The sequence below is a fragment of the Peromyscus eremicus genome, chromosome 7, assembly GCF_949786415.1.
Source record: "Peromyscus eremicus chromosome 7, PerEre_H2_v1, whole genome shotgun sequence".
Lineage (NCBI taxonomy): Eukaryota > Metazoa > Chordata > Mammalia > Rodentia > Cricetidae > Peromyscus > Peromyscus eremicus.
The window spans coordinates 17,653,576-17,672,574 of NC_081422.1; the positions used below are offsets into that span (position 1 = coordinate 17,653,576).

The window sequence follows — 18,999 nt, forward strand, 5'->3', positions numbered from 1 at the left end:
TGGGTGAACAGATAAAACAAACCATGTCTAGACATACAACAGAATCCCACTCAGCCATGAAAAGGAACATTATTCAGAATACTGATGGGTGCTCAAACTTGGAAACACACACACACACACACACACACACACACACACACACACATACACACACAAAATCACAGATGGTGTCTGTTTGTTCTAGTGTGTCAGAGTCTCACTGTAGAGCCCCCAGGATGGACTGGAACCTGTGACCCTTTTGTTTAGAGGTTTCCTGAGTACTCTGATTCTCAGCTGGGGGGCTGTAACTCCATTTATAGGACATGTTCCGAGCAGGGGCCTGGGTTAAAGAGTGTACCTCTACAGGGTTTTCCTCTTTTTTTTTTTTTTTTTTTTTTTTTTTTTTAAAGATTTATTTATTTATTATGTATACAGCATGTATGACCAGAAGAGGGCACCAGACCTTATTACAGATGGTTGTGAGCCACCATGTGGTTGCTGGGAATTGAACTCAGGACCTCTGGAAGAGCAGTCAGTGCTCTTAACCTCTGAGCCATCTCTCCAGCCCCCGGGTTTTCCTCTTTATCATTATTGTTGTTATTTTCACTATTTAATAGGCAGGTCTCACATAGCCTAGGCTGGCTGGAGCTTGCTACGTAATCCTTGATCTTACTGCCTCCGGCTCCTAAGTGCTGGGGTTATAGCATGCATCGCCTCTGGAGACAGAGGGGAGTGAAGGGGACACCAGGAAGGAAAGAGAAGAGGAGGGGCCTGGTGTCACAGGGTCTCATGTCGGGACAGTTCAGGCCAGCTTGGGTAACTCAGTGACATCCTATTTCAAATTACCATGTAAGAAGAGGGCTGTGAGCCGGAGTGACCCAGCAGCTACGAACACCAATTGCTCATGCCGAGGTTTGGTTCCCTGCACCTACATGGACGCTCACAACCACCTCTAGTTCCAGTCACAGGGGACCCGACACCCTCCTCTGGCCTCCAGGCACAAACATGGTGCACATACACACAGGCAAAACACACCAAGTGCGCCGCACGCCTTTAATCCCAGCTCTCAGGAGGCAGAGGCTGGCGGATCTCTGAGTTCCAGGCCAGCCTGGGGTACCCGTTAGACACTGTCCCAGAGAGGGAGGTGCAGATACCCTGTAGCAAAGTAAGTGAAAGCACATGGAGCCGAGTTCCCTCAGAAGGAACCCATGCACAAACAGATCCGTGTGTAACTTGTGATCCCAGCATCTGGGAGGCAGAGGCTGGAGGAGGCTGGATAGCCAGTCTAGGGGAATTTAGTGAGAAACATGTCTTAAAATGCATGGCCCTCTGGCGCGTGCACGCACGCACGCAAGCTATCCAGAGCTTGCTCTGAGGCTGAGCCACTCAGGTTCAAACATCAGCTCCTTGCCTTGGACCTTAAAGAAATAATACTGTTTCTCAGAGTCTCAGAGCAGTGACTGTTCCCACGGACACAGAATGTTATCATGACCTGGCGTGGCCCAAAGCCTGGAGCTAATAAAGAAGGTCTGGGAGCATGTGAGAGGACTCAGTGGGTGAGGCATTTGCCCCCGAGCCTGAGGACCTGAGTTTAATTCCCAGGACCCACATGGCATCAGGACTGAACTGAGTCTCACAATGTGTCCCCTGCCCTCCACAAGTGCACCACGGCACAAGGTCCCGATGCCTAGTAAATAGATTAAATAAAGGCCCACGGCAGCCCCATACCTGGCTGGCTTTGGCGTTCACATTCCCAAGCCGGAAGAGCTGAAGGATGGTCTCAATGTCATCCTGGGTCTTCAGGGTGGCCAGAGCAGTAAGCATGATGGGGCTGTAACCAGCACGGTTCAGCTTGTCCACCTGACAGACACCTGTGCCGGGAGGGTGAGGACGGGGTGGGGGTGAGCCTCTGCCATCAGCACTAGAGGCTGGCCCACCCCAGTGAGCACCGGGGACTGTCCCCTCCCTCTGTCTAGGCACAGCCAAGCAGGTCTCTGTGTATGTGTTCATGTGCTTGTGGAGAGCAGAGGGACTTCCTCAGGAGCCAGGCACTTGGGTTTGCGTTGTGTTTGCTTTGCTTGGGTTTTTTTTTTTTTTTTTTTTTTTTGGTTTTTTGAGACAGGGTTTCTCTGTGTAGCTTTGCGCCTTTTCCTGGAACTCACTTGGTAGCCCAAGCTGGCCTCGAACTCACAGAGATCCGCCTGGCTCTGCCTCCCGAGTGCTGGGATTAAAGGCGTGCGCCACCACCGCCCGGCGCTTTGCTTGGGTTTTGTTTTTGTTTGTTTGGGTTTTCTGTCTGTTTTGTTTTCAAGACAAGGTTTCTCTGTGTAGCCCTGGCTGTGCTGGAACTCTGTAGACCAGGCTGGCTTGAATTCAGAGATCTGTCTGCCTCTGCCTTCCCAGGGCACCATCACCTGAAAATATTATTTTAGAGCTGGGTGTGGTGGCCCATGTCTTTAGTCCCAGCACTTGGGAGGCAGAGGCAGGGGGATCTCTGTGTTTGAGGCCAGCCTGATCTACAAAGAGAATTCTAGGACAGCCAGGACTACACAGAAAACCTTGTCTTGAAAAACAAACAAATACATACATATATATATATATATATATATATATATATATATATATATATATATATATATATATGTATATCTTGTTTTAAAAGAGATTTATTATGTTTTAATTTTTGGTGTGTGTGTGTGCACAAGAGTACACGTGCCCAATGGTCCAGAAGAGGGCGCTTTAGGTAGAGTTTTGGATAGTTGTGAGCTGCCTGATGTGGGTGCTGGGAACTCAACACGGGTCCTCTGTGAGGGTAGCGGCCACTTCTAGCCACTGGACCATCTTGATGCCCCCCCTTCTTAAAAAGCTTTATGAGTGTGTGTGTGTAGCCTGAGTGTGTGCACATGGAGGGCAGGGGCAGGACCAGGCCACTTCCTTGACTGCTCTCCACCATTTTTTTTTTGTTTTGTTTTGTTTTTTGAGACAGGGTTTCTCTGTGTAGCTTTGGCTGTCCTGGATCTTGCTCTGTAGACCAGGCTGGCCTCGAACTCACAGAGATCTGCCTGGCTGTGCCTCCGGAGTGCTGGGATTAAAGGCATAGACCACCACCACTGGCCTCCACTTCATTTTTGAGATGAGTTCTGTCACTGAATTGTAGCTGGCAGCCAGCAAGCTCCAGGACTCTCCTGTCTCCCCTGGTCTCCCTCCAAGAACTAGGGCTATAGGCACATGCCTCCATGGCTAGATTTTTTTTTTTAAACTTGGGTGTTGGGGACCTGAACTAGGGTCATGGAGGCAGGAAAAGCACTTGATTCACAGAGTGATCCCCCCAGCCACCATCTTTTTCTTAAGGTAGTCTCTTTGTCCTGGAGCTTGCCAAGCAGGCTGGGGTGGTTGTTCAGTGGGCCCCAGGGAGCCTCCCGCCTCTGCCCCCCCAGTGCCGGAGTCACAGGCACTTGCTTTTCACAAAGGTCCTCATGCCTGCATGGCGGGCCCTTCGCAGCTCTACTTCCTCCACAGCCCCCAGACTGCTTTCTGTTCTCAAGTGGGGATCCCATATGCTATAGTCATACCGTTACCCCAGTAGATGAGGGGGTCCCAGAAGGTAGAGACTGCACCTCCTCTCCCGAACCTGGGGTGCCTGGCTGATGCCACATGTACCATTAGGGCTGAGAATTGCCATTCAGCCTTCCAACAGGTCCACGCCTTGTCCACCAGACCATGAGTCCTGCTCCCTCACAGACTGGGAGGTTCTGCCTCCTCCATCAGACCAGGGAAGACAAGTTTCTTCCTGACCGAATACCACGTGTACTCTCCAATCCCCAGCCCAGAGGCCACAGCCTTCCCTCACACAAGGGCTTTGGAAACTGTGTGTCCATCACACAGCTACCATTCAGTGATGACACAGTGCTGTGACATCAAGACTGAATCCATTATTCTGCTAAAGGAGAAGACCAAGTCTTCCCAGCACACTGCAAGGGCAGAGCCTGTTCTACCAGACTGGGCGGGCTGCATCCCTTCATCAGACTAAGAGGCAGCTTCCTCCATCAGACTGGGAGGGCAAAGCCTCCTTCATCAGTCAAGGAAGGGCACATTCTCCTTCTATGCAGCGTAAAAAGGTGATGTTGCCTCCATCAGATCACGAGAGTGAGAAAGCACAGTGCCTCCTCCATCCAACCGGGAAGCTGTGCTCCGTGCCCACCACCCCTCCATCAGACTGTGAAGGGAGCAGGAACTTTGGAGCAGGAAGGCAGCCACTCTCTTCTGAGCCTGGGAAGACATGCCTCCCCCATCAGACCATCAGGCCGGTCCTGCCCAGAGGCTGACTTACCGCTGTCCAGCAACTGCCGCACCACAGGGAAGTTGGCGTGTGACACGGAGTAGTGCAGCGCGGTGTTACCATTGCTGTCGGCGATGTTGACCACATAGTCCAGCAGCCGGGCGGACATGGCCCTGAAGGTGACCAGATGTCGCCGCACAAGTTCAGGGTGTGCGTCACTGCGGCAGGCCAGGCGCAGCCATTCCTGAAGTACCGTGGTATAGGCCACTTTCTGGATAGACAGCAGGAACGAGTGAGGATGGGGATACCCCTTCTGCACAAAGATTCAAGAACAGAAGTGGTACCCCATCCTAGAGTAAAAACAGAGGTGCTCTTGGCTGGGCAAGGTAGCATCTATCCGATTCCAGCACTCAGGAGCCCAAGGAAGGAAAATATACAGAGTTCAAGGCCAAAGTGGGCTACATATTGAGAACTTCTCAGAAAATGAACACATGAAGCAGAGGCAGGAGGATTTCAATGAGTTCAAGGCCAGCCCAATCTGCACAGCAGCTCAGGGCTATAGTGAGACCCTGTCTCAAAAAACAAATCCAGTCAGATGGTGCACACAGGTCTGCAATCCCTCTACTTGGGAGATGAAGGCACAAGGATCAGGAGTTCAGGGTCATCCTTAGCCACAAATGTAGTTCGAGGCCAGCCTGGGCTACATGAGACCTCAAAACAAGCAAAATGAAAACAAACCAGCAAAGTAATCACTGTTGACTCAACCACAGTGGAAGCGCTGACACTCTGGGATGCACAGGACCCTCGGACTGTAGTGTGCACGTGCCCCCACACACTCTAAGATAACTATAGACACAGTGCCTAAAATGAAAGTATGGTATCTCCCAAACAGCCCCAAAATAAGAACCCGAAGCCAGACTAGTCCCCAGGCAACAGTAGACCCCACCACCAACTCCAGGACTCAAGTCCCACCCACCAGACGCCCTTGGTGGCTCGGACCTCACTAAGTGGGTGCAGAGACCTTGAGGGTGGGGAGGTGTGGCGTGAGGGTGGAGGGGTACTTTGGGCCCAGGGATCCCCCTTACCAGTTCTCGCTCAGTGAGAGCATTGGGGTTTTCCAGGTATTTCTCCAGGGCCAAGCAGGCTGATATGAGGTCAGGGCTCAGATCCATCCTGCCAAGAACAGACAAGATTGAGCTTACATTATTTTACTTTCTAAAAATTTATTATTTGGTTTTAGCTTTTTATTTACTCCCCCGCCACCCCAAGACATGGTTTCTCTGTGTAGCCTCGGCTGTCCTGGAACTCTGTAGAACAGGCTGGCCTCAAACTCATAGAGATATGCCTGACTCTGCCTTCCGAGTGCTGGGACTAAAGGCATGTGCCATCACTGCCTGCATTTTTTTTAAATTTATTTTTATGTGCATTGGTATTCTGCCTGCAATATGTCTGTGTGAGGGTGTTGGATTCTCTGGAACTGGAGTTACAGACAGTTGTGAGCTGCCATGTGGGTGCTGGGATTTGAACCCAGGTCGTCTGGAAAAGCAGCCAGTGGTCTTAACTGCTGAGCCATCTCTCTAGCCCCTTTATTTATTTATTTTTTATTTTTTTTATGCCGAATGCTGTTTATTGGAGGAGGGAAGAGGTCTTAAATACAGGCTTACAGCACAGTGGGAGAACCCCGGAGGGCAGAAGTTCACTACCAATGTTTTACAATCTTGCATCTAAGCTGTTAACACCCATTATTCAGGATACACAGACAAGGGACTTCCCTTAAGCATTCAGGAGGGTGGAAACTGGCAGGGAATTAGCATAGGGAGGATATCAAGATCAAGGTCAGCAAGCAAGGCAACAGTTACCCAAAACAGGGGCCAGGGCCCTACAGGTCCCCCTTTTACTAAAAAATGAGCTTCTGACTTGGGTTGTGTGGGACGTCAGCAGGTCACCTTACCTGTCATGGAGACGCTTGCCCAGGCCACACAGGCACTCTGTCTTAGGTTGGTGAGCACCCCCCAGGTATTACCCATCTCTGAATACTCATTATCATACAGGCTCAATCGTGTGTGAGCTGCAGTTAACTGCTGCCAAAGATCACAAAGTGGCACTGGGCTTGCAATCTGTGTGTTCGACACAGAAAAGACCAACAGAGGTCCTATCCCACCCATAGCCAGTAGGCTAAAGGCAACTGAGCCATTCCCTTCCTTAACGAGCCTTACTCCAAATTGGAGTCCTTGTAAGATGGTATCCCAAAAGCAAATGGAACTTGAGTTTATAAATTTATAATTTTTTTTTTTTTTTTTTTTTTTTGGTTTTTTCGAGACAGGGTTTCTCTGTGTAGCTTTGCGCCTTTCCTGGAACTTGCTTGGTAGCCCAGGCTGGCCTTGAACTCACAGAGATCCTCCTGGCTCTGCCTCCCGAGTGCTGGGATTAAAGGCGTGCACCACCACCACCCGGCTCTAAATTTATAATTTTCAAAGCCAACTGAAATGTATATAACTATTGAATTAATTTTTTTTTTTTTTTTGGTTTTTCGAGACAGGGTTTCTCTGTGTAGCTTTGCGCCTGTCCTGGAACTCACTTGGTAGCCCAGGCTGGCCTCGAACTCACAGAGATCCGCCTGGCTCTGCCTCCCGAGTGCTGGGATTAAAGGCGTGCGCCACCACCGCCCAGCCCTATTGAATTAAATTTATCATGCCCAATAGAATGAAAGATTAACTAACTGTTGTAGCTACTTTTGCTGCCAGGGTCTCCACTGTGCTAGTTGTAGTAAGCAATTATGAAATGGTAATCCCAGAAACAGTAGCAGTGGTGGCCACCAGTGCTATAACAGCAACAAAAGCAGCAGTGATATCAAATTCTCTTCTGGAGCGTGTGGACATCCACTGGCATGGATACAACTCCAGGAACATGAACCACCAAGGCCCATTTTTCTTGATCCCAGCACAACTTAGGCTGGCAGCTCTTCTGGAGAATCCAAAAGCATGGCTACAGTTCCGAGGCTTACGTTAATGCTTGCCAAGGCTGGCCATATTGGGCTCTCAATTCCCATTGGCATCAGAAGGGGAGAGTTTTTCATTAAGGCCCAATAGGTCTCTGTCATGTTGGGTTTCAGCAGCAGCCACAGGGCACACACAGAACTCAGGAATCCAAAGAGGAACCTTATTGTCCTGAGGAAAGGCATAAACAGAACCCCGGGGCCCACACCAACACTAGATCGGGTCTCCTCCAAGTGCTAGTAGGAAGATCCTTCCATCGCTCCAGAGGGTGATTTGCAACAGGAGACCTCCAGTTCTAGCCCCTTTATTTACTTTTTCAGATTTATGTTTAAGGGCCGAGGAGATGGCTCAGTAATTAAGAGCACCTGTTCTTATAAAAGACCTGGATTTGTTTCCCAGCACCCACATGGAGGCTCATAACTGTTTATAACCAGTCCCAGGGGATCCAATGCTCTCTTTTGGCCTCTGTGGGCATCAGGCATGCATGTGGTGCTCATACTGACATGTAGGTAAAACACTCATATGCATAAAATAAAATAAATCTTAAAAAATTAAAAAAACCCATTTATGCTAATACATATATGTGTCTGCATATGACTGCAGATTCCTGTGGAGGCCAGAGATGTAATGTCCCCTGGAGCTGGAGTTATAGGCAATTATGAGCTGCCTGACCTGAGGACCCCACATTTTACTATTATTACTATTATTATTATCATTTTGTTTTTTTGAGACAGAGTTTCTGTGTAGCACTGGATGTCCTGGAACTCACTCTGTAGACCAGGCTGGCCTTGAACTCAGAGGTCTGCCTGCATCTGCCTCCCAAGTGCTGGGATTAAAGGTGTGTGTGCCCTCCTCCTCCTCCTCCTCCTCCTCCTCCTCCTTCTTCTTTTCTTTTAATTTGTTTTTATTTTATGTGCATTGGTGTTCTGCCTGCATGTATGTCTGTGTGAAGGTGTCAGATCTCCTGGAACTGGAGTTACAGACAGTGGTGAACTGCCATATGGGTACTGAGAATTGAACCTGGGTCCTCTAGAAGAGCAGCCAGAGCTCCTAACCACTGAGCCATCTCTCTAGCCCCCCATTATAATTTTTAAAAGATTAATTTTTTGTCAGCCCTGAAAATACATGTACAAGTAGCATTATACAGACTGAAAAGATTATATTTAGGAATATGTATGTCTACATATATACATGCAGTAACAATAAAAAAATAGAGGCTGTGAATTTGAAAGAGTGGGATGGGGTATGTGGAGGTTTAGGAGAAAGGGAAGGGAGATTATTATCAGATTATAGTATCAAAAATTTATTCATTTTTATTTTATATGTATGGGTGTTTTGCCTGCATGTATGTGTATCTGTGCACCATGTGTGTTTAGTGTCCAAAGAGGCTGGAAGAGGGAGTTGGATTCTCTGGAACTGCTGTTACAGATGGTTGTGAGCAGCCACATTGTTGTGTAACAGTTTCCTCTGAGATTGAAACATTTTATCCTGCAGGAAGCTCCTTACACAGGAAGGTAAACAACTCAAAATAGTTCCAGGAAGTCCCCGAAACTGACCAGATTCAGCAGGGCTCTCCTTGTCAAAGCAAGCAATGAAAGCGGAGGTGCCTCAGATAAGTGGTTCTCAACCTGTGGGTAGTGACCCCCTTGGGGGCTGGTCAATGACCCTTTCCCACTGATGGCCTAAGACCACTAGAAAACATACTTATATTACAATTTACAACAGCAGAAAAATTACAGTCAGGAAGTAACAAGGAAAATGATTTTACGGTTGGGTCACCACAACCTGAGGAACCTTATTAAGGGTCACAGTGTTAGGAAGGTTGAGAACCACTGGCTCAGACCAAGTGAAGCCGAGCTGCAAAGAAGACTCTGAGGCCAGCCCGGCTGCCTGGGAGAGGCAGACACCGGCCCCGGCTGCCTGGGAGAGGCAGACACCGGCCCGGCTGCCTGGGAGAGAGGTTTGGACCACCTGCACCTGGAAAGGACGCTCTCCAACCTGTGGAGCGCCTGCAGGCTGTGCCGTGTGCTCAGGTTCCCAGCTTTGTGAGCTGTCACCCATGCTGGGGTGGGCCTTGGTGATGCGGCTGTCTTAGAGTCGTTTCTGCTCCTGTGAGTGACCCCGCACCCACACTCCTGTAAGTAACCCCAAAACTCACTGGTTCACCTAGTTAGACTTTGGTGGTATCTGTACTTTGGTCTGTCGTGGGCTCCCTATCTGGGGGGAGTAGACATGTGTGTTGTGTCTCCTCAGGAAAAGTTTTGTCACAACACATGTGGGTCTAAGAATCGAACCCAGGTCCTCTGGGAGAGCAGCTGGTGCTTTTAACTGGAGAGCCATCACCCAGGCCTCTCCCTATTTTTTGAGACATGGTCAAACACCCAGGCGAATTTCAAACTCAATAGGGCTGGCGGACCTGATTGGGAATCCCAGCTAGTTGGAGGTGGAGGCAAGATTGCAGGTTCAAGGCTAGCCTGGCTTACAGTGAGCCGTAGGCTAGCCTGGAAAACTAGCGACTCTACAGAAGTAGGAAGAGGGTGGAGACGTGGCTCAGTTGTTAGACTTGCCTAATAGGCCCGGGGCCCTGGGGTCCAGCCCAGCACCCCATCACCGAGGCTTGGTTACACATGTCTACGATCCTAACACTCAGGAACTGGAGGCAGTAGACTGCAAGTTCAAGGCAGCTTGGGCTACAGCGTGAGTTCAAGGTTAGCCTGGGCAACCTGACCTTATCTCAGAAAGGGAGGGGATGGGAAGATGCCTCAGGAGAAAAGGACTTGCAGCGTGAGTATGAGGGCAGGAATCCACATCCCAGAAGCCACGGAAATGCCAGGTGGGCATGGCAGGGGAGCAGCAACCTCAGACATGAGTGGAAGACAGGAGATCTGCACAACATGCTAGCTCGCTGGACGGGGCTGCACAGTCAGCTGGGTGAGGGAGCTAAGGCAGGGAGTGGCGGAAGAAGACACTGAACGCCAGTCCTGGGCCTGCCTACACACACACACACACACACACACACACACACACACACACACACGAAAGAAAAACTGATAGAGGAAAAACAACACTGACCCGGAGACCCAGAGCCTTCACATGCACACATAAACACACATGCACACACATGAGGTAGAGGCAGGTGGATCTCTGTGAGTTTGAGGCCAGCCTGGTCTACTTAGTGAGTTCCAGGCCTGCCAGGGCTACATAGTGAGACCTGTCTCAAAAAGACAAGAAAACTTTCAGAAGCACATGCTTCCTGTCTGACTAGAGTGTGAGTGGCTGACAGGAAGCCTGAATGGCTGGATCCCAGGCAGCAGCAGGTCCCCCACCCTTCACCCTGTCTGATGCTGTCCCTGGATCCCAGGCAGCGGCAGGTCCCCACCCTTCACCCTGCCTGATGCCTCCCACCCAGAGAACTAACCGAATTTCATCCTCGGAGTTGGGTCCTGATGCCGCCCCAGCTGCGGGCACACGCCGAGCTTCCTGGGGGAGTGGGCTCTCTTCCAGACTGGCCTTGGCCGCTGCCGTCCCGGGCGGCCTGAGCTGGGGGCATTCAGCCGTGCTCAGGACCCTGGCCGGTGGCTCTGGGGCTTCATTCTCTGTGCTCTCATGTTCTGAGTTTTCTGCTGTGCTGGAGTCTTCCGACGAGGACTCATATCTACGGAGTGACAGAGGAGAACGATGGGGATAGGAGGGACCAGTGTGACCTGCCTGGTCCTCAGTTTCTCCACATTTGGCGTTAGGGATGAACCCAGTGCAAGTCCCATGCTAGGCAGGCAGGTGTCTGAAATCCACACTGCAGCCCCTCACCGGGGGATTGGCCTGTCCATGGCCCTCCATTACTAAGTGTTTCACACCAGAGCCGTCACTCAGCCTGCAGGGCAGACCTGGAGCACCGTCCCAGGGCACTGATCTGAATCAGGCCCTCCGGGGGCACAGTGGACCCACACGGGCTCCAGAGCCACTGACTGGGTCCCAACAACGTGCACATACTCCTCTGCCTCAGTTTCCTTCTCCTCCACTCCTTAGTCTTTGACTCGAGGGGTTAACAGGGAGAGGCCTAGCTGGGAGTGGCCCTCAGCAGCAGGGCAAGCTCAGGCCTCCTGCTCTTAAGTGTCACAGTACGAAGGACTCAGGGAGCCACTGGGGGCTGGGGATCCACTCACCCGCCATTGACCCCCACAAACTGGAGGCTCCTCTGGGGGACTCCAGGGTCTGCAGGGTCCTCTTTCCTCTTCAGGGTAGACTGCACTCCCACAGAGACCCTGCCTAAAAGAGACCATGTGACATGAGTGCCCCTTGATTCACAGTCCACTCTGGCCGACCGGGTCCGTCTCATTGTTGATGTCTGCTTACCTGTGCCCTCAGCCACTTGTGTCTCCTGGGATGCTGCTGGCCTGGTGGGCTCCCTGTCAGTGGTGTCCGGGGCAGCCGCCTGGTCAGGATCCTCAGACTGTTTCGTAGAAACAGCAGCAGGGTGTGCAGTGGAGGAGGACTCTGCAGGAGACTGTGGACCACCTAGAGATCAAAATGAAATAGGCCTAGTGTGGTGCTTCAGGCCTGTTGTCCTAGGGTAGAGGCAGGAGGATTAACCTGGGCTACAGAGTGAGACCTTGTCTCTAAAATGCACAAACCAGTGTGGTGCTGTATACCTGCAATTCCAGCACTCAGGAATGGAGGCAGGAGGATTACTACAAATTAGAGGATAGTCTGAGTTAGAGAGTGAGATCCAGTCTCAAAAACCAAACAAACAGCAAAAAACAGAGTTGGATTTTACCGGAGAGATGGCTCAGTGGTTAAGAGAATGTACTCAGAGGGCCTGAATTCTGGCGCCCAGCACCCATGTGAGTGAGCGCAACATAGCCTAAATTCCAGCTCCTAGGGATCTACTGTGTTCTTCGGGCCTCTGTGGGCATCTCTTCCCATAAATAACAATAAATATTTAAACACACACATGTAGACACACACACAGAGACACACATAAACACATAGACACACACACAGAGACAGACAACCGCAGACAGACACACAGATTCTCTCTCTCTCTCTCTCTCTCTCTCTCTCTCTCTCTCTCTCTCACACACACACACACACACACACACACACACACACACACACACACACGCAGGCACGCAGAGGCAGACAGACACCCACAGAAGGAATGAGCCATCTTCTGTATGGTGGAAGGGGAGACCCACTCCCCAAGCTGTCTTAGACCCCCGCACACTCAGTGGCACACCTTTTATCCACTAAATAAACATCAATTGAAAACTTTTGGCCAGGTGGTGGTGGTGCACACCTTTAATCCCAGCACTTGGGAGGCAGAGGCAGGTGGAGCTCTGTGAGTTCGAGGCCAGCCTGGTCTACAGAGTGAGTTCAGCCAGGGCTACACAGAGAAACCCTGTCTCAAATAAACAAAACAAAGAAACAAGACCTCATGCAAAGGTAAGGGAGATGGCTGGTGGGGACATGCTTGCTCTGGAAGCATGGGGACCTGAGCTGGTCCCAGAACCCACACAAATAAGCAGTGCCCACTGCAAGCTTGTCACGGGTCACCCTAGAGCCAGGCTTGACGCTTCCAGCCTAGTCTTCTGGTAAATTCCATGCCCATGGGTGACCCGTCTGTCTCAAAGGAGTCCTCCGACTCCCACAGCACACCCCACATCTCCTGACAGGCATGATGGCCTGCCCCGTACAGCCATACAGACAAACTGGTCCTTACATCAAGACCTCCACCCCACGAAGGGCTCAGATCACACAGGGAGGAAACCCAGGTCCAGCGCGGGTCCAAAATCACTGAGCTGCACAAAACCACCACAGCTTAGAGCTGTCAGCCAGCAGCCTGCCAGTGACAGAGATCTTGGAGATCTCACAGTCCTGGCTTCAGACTCAATCCCTCACACTATGTCACGCTGAGTATTTTCTAGAGAAAAAAGTCCAACTGTGTCCAGGAGCATGGTGGTCAGGACAGAGATTCCAACTTCATATCTAGGAGCTGTGGGACCCAAGCAAGTATATTAATATCTCCCCCCCCAAAATATCTTTTAATTCATGGCACTGCTATATAGCCCAGGCTGCTGGCCTAGAACTTGGAGCAATTCTTCTGTCTCCATTATCCAAGGGCGGGGATCACAGGCATGCACCTCCACCCCTGCCTGGTGTTTCTTATCTGTGTGTGTGTGATTGAGACTGTGTGATCTGTGTGTGAGACTGTATCTGTGGGAATGTGTGTATGAGTGACTGTGCAATTGTGTGTGTGACTGTGTGAGACTGAGTGTATGACCGTGTGTGTGTGTGTGTGTGTGTGTGTGTGAGTGTGTGTGTGCACACGCAGTTGGCACAGCAGCATGCATGAAGGTCAGAGAAGAGCCTCTGGTGAGGTCCTTACCGTCTGTCTTGTAGAGACAAGGTCTTCCGCTGCTCACTCCTGTGTGCCAGGCTGGCCGGCCTGCGGGCTCTGGACTCTCCAGTCTCTGCCTTCATCTTCCCGTAAGTGTGCTCGGGTTATGAGCCACTCTACCTAGGTTTACTAGGTTCTACAGATTCAAACTGGGATCCTCACAGCTGCCCAGAAAATGCTCCACCCACTGTGCTCCTCCCTATCCCCTTCCTCATGACTCTTTTTTTTTTTTTTTTTTTTTTTCTTTTTTTCTTTTTTCTTTTTTTGGTTTTTTGAGACAGGGTTTCTCTGTGTAGCTTTGCGCCTTTCCTGGAACTCGCTTTGGAGACCAGGCTGGCCTCGAACTCACAGAGATCCGCCTGGCTCTGCCTCCCGAGTGCTGGGATTAAAGGCGTGCGCCACCACCGCCCGGCTCCCCTTCCTCATGACTCTTTAAAGAACACTCACAATTGCATTCCCTGCCTAAGCCATGTGAGGGACAGACTGTCTTAATCTAACATTAAACAGCTGTGAGTCTGGCCACCAGGAAAAGGGAACAGGGGCCATTAGAAAAATTTAAAAACTAAAACTTAATTTATATGTTCCAAGACCAGCTCACTGAATAGCTTAGGTTGGCCCAGCTCTCTTTCTGTAGCTCAGGGTGTCCTTGAATCTGTGGTCACCCTCCTGCCTCTGCTTCCTCAGCACTGGGGTTAGAGATATGCACCACCACACCTTTGAAAAATTGCATTTTAAAAACTATTTTAAAATTTGGGACCTGGGACACAGCTTAGTGGTAAAGTGCTTGCCTAGAACCCCCCAGTGAGGGGCTGGGGTGTGGCTCAGTGGTAGAGCCCCTGCCTAGAATCCCCCAGTGAGGGGCTGGGGCGTGGCTCAGTGGTAGAGCCCCGGCCTAGAATCCCCCAGTGAGGGGCTGGGGGTGTGGCTCAGTGGTAGAGCCCCTGCCTAGAATCCCCCAGTGAGGGGCTGGGGCGTGGCTCAGTGGTAGAGCCCTTGTCTGGCATGTGACGCCCTGGATTCCAATGTCAGTGCCACAGTTAATCAACCAATCAGATCAAAACCCCACTCTGCCAAAATTTTCCTTGGAGAAGATAAAGCATAAGAAGTCAGGTGTGGTGGCACTGCAGAGGCAGGAGGATCTCTGTAAGTGATGCCAGGCTAGTCTACATAGCAAGCTCCAGGCCAGCCATGTCTATGTACCAAGAGACTGTCTCAGTTTAAAAAAAAAAAAAGTTAATTCTGGAGATGGTCAACTAAAGATCATTATAAACATGCTTCCTGCTGCTGCCATGGCTAATGGGGCCTCCAGGATGACTTTACCAATCAGATAGTTAAAGGCCGTACAAGGTGGACACCGCACATGTATGATGCACTGCCCTCTCCACTCAGGCTCCCACATGCGTACTTAAGAGGGTACGTTTTACACCATGTACCATTTATTCTAGGTTTTAAAGATTTTTTTTCATTGTGTGTGTGGAGGGGGGGCGTCTGCGTCTGTTTTACCTGCATGTATGTCTATGCATCATATATGTGCCTGATGCCTGCATAAAAGATAGCATCTATCAGATTCTTTGGGACAGGAGTTACAGACGGTGAGAGCTGTGGGTGCGGGAAATTGAACCCGGGTCCTCTGGAAGAGCAGCCAGTGCTCTTCACCACTGTCCCATCTCTCCAGCTCTTGGTTTTGTTTCTTCAGACAGGGTCTTACTGTGTAGCCCTGGCTGGCCTAGAACTCTCTATGTAGAACAGGTGGGCCTCAAATTCACGGACTGTCCTGGCTCTGCCTCCTGAGTGCTGAGACCAAAGGTGTGTGCCACCACGCTGACACAGGTAACTTCTTGGGCTCAGTCTCCAAGAACGTGCAGCACCCAAGCTTCAAGTGTGGAATCAACAGCGAAACTTCCCCTTCATCGAGCGGCCTGTGCGCCTCCACCCCGTGTGGCTGCTGTTCTACGGCATTCCCTCCTGCTGCGGGCACGGCCTCGTGGAGGGCCAAAGGACATCAGGGCTCTTTAGAGGCTACATTTTTTTAAATTTGATTTTTTGTTTTTGGAGACAGGGTCTGATTATGTAACCCTGGCTGGCCTGAAACATCATCCATAGACCAGGCTGGCCTCATAGAGCTTGTCTGCCTCAGTTTCCCATGTGCTAGGATTAAAGGTAGGAGCTACCACCACTAACATTTTTTTTTTTTAAACAACAAAGGCACTTCACCGCTCCCTGAAGTTCCTGGGCGCTCCTCAAGTTCTGCAAGGAGTTTAAATGCTCTTCCTTTACAGGCCGAGTGCAGACAGGACAGGGTGGGTGAGACACTTGGCTACAAATTTGTCCCAAAGTAGTACAGTCTAGGGTGTGGTGACCCCAGCTGACACCAGAACTAGATTCACACTGTGAGCCAGGGCCAGTGCCGGGGTGTGTCAAACTCTCATTTATTTATTATTATTTTGTGGTACTGGGGAAGGAACCCCAGGTTTGTCTGCCCCCTCCTCCCAGAGCTGAGGCCCGAACCCAGGACCTTGTGCTTGCTGGGCAAGCGCTGTACCCACTGAGCTAAAACCCCACCCCCTACTGCGGTATTCTTAACTGAGCTGCGGCTCTGGCTTGCTCATTGTCTCTTTTGAGTTAGGGTCTCATGGGGCCCAGGCTGGCCTCGAACTCACTGCCTCTACTTCCCAAGTTCTGGGATAGAACCCGGAACTCCCTGTATTCTAAGCCTGTGCTCCAGAAACTGAGCTACGTCCTCAGGCTCTTTTTGTTATTGTCTGGGGGTCTCTCTATAGCCCAGGCTGGCCTTGTGCTAGAGACCTTCCTGCCTCATTCCGAGTGCTGGATCTAACGTGCTGGGGCCGGGGGTTGGCGGCGCAGCTCTGTGGGTGAGGGAGCTTGCCTGATGACCTGAGATCATCTCTGGACCTACGTGTAAGCTGGACATAGTGGTGGACGTCTGCGATTCCAGGGTTCCTATGATGAGATGGGAGGCAGAGAGGACAGCCCTGGAAGCCCTTGGGCTAGCCTGGGCAGCTAGCAGTGAACAAGAGAGAAGCCTTGCTTCACACAAGGCAGAAGGCGAGACTGGTGTCTGACCTCCACGAGCTTTCTGCGGCAGCGTGCTTGCCCCCAACGCGTCATACACCTTAATAAAAACAGGAGCAATAAACCTTAGGTATAACCTGGTGTACTGGCTCATCCCCATAAGCCCAGGTACCGGGGTTAGGGGTCTGAGGCCAGAGGGACAGGAGTGTGAGGCCAACCTATACATATGTGCATATATATATAATATGCATGTACTATATATGTGCTGTGCTATATATGTGTACTATAGTCTATGTACTATGTGTATGTACTATATATGTGTGTGTGTGTGTGCACTATATATATGTACTATATATGTGTGTACTATGTATATGAGTACACGTGTGTGTGCTGTATATATATATATATATATACACATACATATGTATGTACTACATGTATGTGTGAAGAACAGAAGGAAGGAAGACAGAGAAAAAAGAAAAACAAATAAACCAGGCTTAAAAGGCTCCTTCCAGGTCAGGCATGGTGGCGCACGCCTTTAAATCCCAGCTCTCAGGAGGCAGAGGCAGGTGGATCTCTGTGAATTTGAGGACAGCCTGGTCTACAGAGCAATTTCCAAGACTGCCAAGGCTAGACAGAGAAACCCTGTCTTGAGAAACAAAACAAAACAAAACATCAGTGGAAAAACCTTTCCTGGACAAGAGGGCTCACAGGGTGATGGTACACGGCACCAAGTCTGGCGATCGAGTTTAATCTCGGGGAGGCAACCGACTCCTGCTGGCTGTCCTCCGCCATCCTTCCCCCGTAAATAAACGTGATGCTTTTTACAAATTACTTGGACTGGAAGCGGGCTCAGTGATTGATTGATCACAGCACTGGCTGTACAAGCATGTACAAGGATCTGAGTTCAAATCCCACAAACCCCAGCATGGTTGTCCATGTCGGCCATCCCAGGGTTACCTAAGGAGAGATGGACGCAGAGCTGGAGACTCCTCAGAAGCCGCAGGCCAGCTAGCCCAGCGCAACAGCCATCAACAGAGCACTCCTCACACCGACGCCCGAGGCTGTGCCCTCACCTCCATGCACACGCTGCTCACACACGCTCACACCTACACACACCTCTCTCCAGGCCTGTTTCCAAGCTACTTGGGGAGCTGAGCTGAGGACAATCACAAGTCAAAGGCCTGCCTAAGGCTAGAGTGAGCTCAAGGCTAGCCTGGACAATTGTGTAAGACCTTATTTTAAAACAAAACAAAGAACATAAAGTGGCTGGTGTGTCAGCTCAGCAGGTAAAAGCATTCGCCACAAGAGCCGGTAGCCTGAACTCAGATCCCCAGGACCCTTGTAGAAACAGCCAGACACAGGCTGGCAAGGAGGATCAGTGGCTAAAGGCTGCCAAGCCGGATGACTCAAGTTTGATCCCCAGGACCCACAGGTGATCGAGAACAGACCCCTAAATTGTCCTCTGGCCTCCACACATGCACACTGCGGCCATGCACCCCACAAAGTCAGTAAATGTAGTAAAATAAAGAAAAGGAAGACCAGAGTAGGTCATCAGCGCTGTGGCACCCGCCTGGCTTGCAGGATGCCCACAGCCCCATCCCAGCACTGGAGGAAAAAAAAATTAAAGTGGAAAAAACAAGAAACAGAGCGAGGATCTTGTTTTTCTGAAACACAAGACCATTTAAGGAAATCAAGCAGGCACAGGGCATGTTTTTCAAGGACATGGAATATCTAAATAAGTGGCTGAAGGTGGGGTGCAGCAGCGATATTAAAAGGGATAGGAAGGCCCGGGGTGGTGGCGCATGCCTAAGGGCCCCGGGAATGCAGAGGGTGAGGCAGGAGGATTGTTTGGTAGCCAGCCAGGGCAGCACAAAGAAACATCCTCTTCAAAAAGCAAAATCCTGGGCTGCAGAGATGGCTCAGGGAATAAAGGAACTTGGTCCTAGGCCTGACACTGGGTTTGATTGCTCGGACTCACACAGTAGGAGAGAGACCACTCCCAACACACACACACACACACACACACACACACACACACACACACACACACTGAATAAGTAAATGTTTGCAAGAAAGGAGGTAAAGTATGCTGGCCATGGTGGTGAACATCTGTGACGGCAGCATGGGGAGGCAGGTGAAGGAAGGTCAGGAGTGTGAGTGTGAGGCTGGGGATAGCTTAGCTTACAGTATGCGGGGGAGGTGGGGCGGGGGACAGGGGAAGGACGGGGGATGGGGGACGGGGGGGGGCAACACTCATTTCAGAAACTAAAAACCAAGGCAGAATAAAGAAAAGAAATATATATATATATAAT

At 50.6% G+C, this 18,999-nt stretch overlaps 1 protein-coding gene across 1 annotated transcript in view; it reads right to left on the reverse strand.

Annotated features, from left to right (window-relative positions):
* Positions 1-18,999, reverse strand: part of Kank2 (KN motif and ankyrin repeat domains 2) — a 31,766-nt gene that overhangs the window by 1,745 nt on the left and 11,022 nt on the right. Inside the window, exons 4-9 of the mRNA XM_059267473.1 lie at positions 11,608-11,769; positions 11,418-11,520; positions 10,673-10,909; positions 5,344-5,431; positions 4,310-4,529; positions 1,708-1,850 (exon numbers count right to left, since the gene is read on the reverse strand). Of these exons, the coding sequence (XP_059123456.1) occupies positions 1,708-1,850; positions 4,310-4,529; positions 5,344-5,431; positions 10,673-10,909; positions 11,418-11,520; positions 11,608-11,769 (953 nt within the window). The remainder of the gene's footprint in view (positions 1-1,707; positions 1,851-4,309; positions 4,530-5,343; positions 5,432-10,672; positions 10,910-11,417; positions 11,521-11,607; positions 11,770-18,999) is intronic.